The sequence below is a fragment of the Orycteropus afer genome, unplaced genomic scaffold (genome assembly GCF_000298275.1).
Source record: "Orycteropus afer afer isolate SDZICR_OR568_19922 unplaced genomic scaffold, OryAfe1.0 scaffold00037, whole genome shotgun sequence".
NCBI classification, from domain to species: domain Eukaryota; kingdom Metazoa; phylum Chordata; class Mammalia; order Tubulidentata; family Orycteropodidae; genus Orycteropus; species Orycteropus afer.
In genome coordinates, this window is record NW_006921624.1 from 16,991,264 (window position 1) to 16,993,838 (window position 2,575).

The 2,575-nt window shown below is 53.8% G+C and overlaps 1 protein-coding gene across 1 annotated transcript in view; it reads left to right on the top strand.

Annotated features, from left to right (window-relative positions):
- Positions 1–275: 275 nt before the first annotated feature.
- TXN (thioredoxin) overlaps positions 276–2,575 on the top strand; it is a 14,998-nt gene continuing 12,698 nt past the window's right edge. The window contains exon 1 of the mRNA XM_007936723.2: positions 276–299. Within this exon, the coding sequence (XP_007934914.1) occupies positions 276–299 (24 nt within the window). The remainder of the gene's footprint in view (positions 300–2,575) is intronic.

Consider the following 2,575-nt stretch of genomic DNA (forward strand, 5'->3'; position numbering starts at 1 on the left):
GCCCCGCCCCCCCGCGCTAGCGGCCCCGCCCCGACCTCGAGGCTCGGCGGCCCCCGAGAGGCGGAGCCTCGCTGGCGGAACCTTGCGGGGCGCGGGTGGCCTGGACGGGCGCGCTCCCGCCACACGCACGCCGCGCGCGCCCGCACGCCCGGCGCCCCGCCCTCGCTGCGCTATAAAGGCAAGGCGGGCTGCGCGCTCTCGGTCCGAGCTCTGTCCGGCGCTTCGGGTCCATTTCTTCTGCTTTTACGGTCGCTCGTCAGATCTCAACGACCAAAATGGTGAAGCAGATCGAAGGCAAGGTACGAGCTTCTGGAAAGTCCAGGGCGCGCTGCAGCCTCCGCAGCTGGGTTATAGGGGGTGGCCAGAGATGGGGAGGCAGCCCCTCCACATTTCTGGGGGAAGGGAAAGCGGCGGCTTGGCCTTAGGCTGCGAGAAGCCCAGGCCTGGGCGCGCCGGAGGCGACCGAGTATGCCCGGGGGAGGGGAAGAGAGGGACGAGGGCCCCCTGGAGGGCGAGGTCGGGGTGCTCGGTTCTGGCACTCCCTGTGCGCCTGGGTGATGCGCGGGCGCCGGGAGCGCCCGGGATTCCCACACTGCGCCTCCTGCACCCTCCCATCCAGCAGCCCCGATTGGGGTAAGGTGAGGGCATGAAGAGGTCTGAACTTGGACCTCATCTGTGTCCGAATTCGGCCTGGGGCCAGGAGATGGAGGGCCCCTTGGAGAAGCCTTGGAGTCGCTGGCGACCACTCCCACCCCCTGAGCGATTTGATCCACCCGCGTGGGGTGGGGTGGCTGCCGCGGCTGCCTCAGTCACCGCCCTGCCCCAAAGATGACGCGTGCTTTGCCCGCACGGAGGGGGTGGATCCGGGCTGCGATCCCTTAGGGCGCGCGGGCCAGGTCCGGAGGCCAGGGGCGGAGCGGTGGGCCCCAGGTGGCTGCTAGGAAGTGAGGGCCCGGCTGCTCCCACCTACTCCTCCTCCTGCCGCGCAGGGCGTGTTTCCGGCAACGCTGGCTTTGGAATGACTCAGTCCCCGAGGCCTGGGCCCTGGGGCCTTCTCTGCCCGTTTGTGCTTTTCCCACAGTCCATGGGTTTCACTGGAACCCAGATGCCTCATGGGACTTGGCGCGCCAGGTTACTGTGCTCGTCGGCCTTCGAGTACCCACACTCTACTTTGCTCCTTTTGAAAATGCCCCAAAGCAAAAATTGTTCACATATTGGTGTTACCTGACGGTGTGTGGTATTTTGTGGGCACTCAAAAGTGCATTTAAATGCAGAGTCAGAAAGTACATAGAAGAAAACTGATGCTGCCTGACCCTTGAAAGACCCCTGCACACAACCCCCACGCGGGAAGGGGTCCTGGCCGGATGAGTGCTATCGCATTTTAGTGTGGGCTTCGGAGACGGGAATCTCTGGACTAGCCCCCCGTTTCTTACTTTATAACCAGAAAACATACATGATCATTATAGGAAACTTGGGAGGGGGGAGGACTCCATTAAGATGTTTTTTTTTCCACTTGCAATTTAGCCCAAACATGTGCCATGTAATTAAAAGCTCTTTGCAAATCGTTTTCATGTCTGAAAACACTGATGGACGTTTAGGAAGGTTCAGTTAATTTTTTTTCATAAACCTTGTACAAAGAGCAGGTTGGTTTCTTAGAGCATGGAGTGCAGTTGTTGGGCAAAGGGTGTGAACGGTACACGTGGTCTGTGACAAGGCTCCTTTCACCTTCATCGCTGACTTTTTCACCTTCATTGCTGACTTTTTCACCTTCATTTTGGGCAGATTGGTGTTAAAGAAAAATGGTCTTACTCTAATTTCATTATCTTTGTTTATTAATGACTCTGAACTTTAACCGTATGAGCTTTTATATTTAAATTAGTGACTCACTCATATGTTGACAAGAGGGGTCCTTAATAGTGAGTTTTGTTCAGTGTCTACTGTGTGACAGATACTAGTCTATGCTTTGGAGGGAAGCTTCTGTTCTCAGGCTCTGGCAGCCTCATCAGTGGAACCCAACAGGTAACCCATTAAACAAGCCAGAAGTCTTTTGAGCGAGTGCACACTACAAACAAGTGATTTTGATTCCTAGAGCAAAGCTTTCAATCCTTCTCTCTTGGTAGTTGTCATAGTTAAGGCAATCCCTCCTCCTCAGTGTGATGTACAAGGATGAAGGGAAGTCATGACTCACAAAAGCACTTCAACCTGGAGACAATTAAATGACATTCACAGCCACTCAGGAAAAGTTAAAGTGTAATGTGAGTGCTGTTTATAAATATTGAATACTCCTTGGATTTTCATCCTGATGGAGTAGAGGTGGTGCCTTTGGGCATCCAGAGTAACTTTGTTTCATTGGCATTGTTGGTAGTTTAGGGCACTGGATGGGTTTCAGACAAGGATGGAATAAAGGGCTATAAAAGGTAGCGGGGAGCAAACTGACACACAACACAGCATTTGTAAAAAGAAAAAATTGCAGCTACCATCTGGTGAGAAATCCTGCTATCATCTACTAAGTTGGTTGGTTTTTAGTTAGATTATTTGACCAGCATTTTCCCTTTTAAAGAAAACCAAGACATTA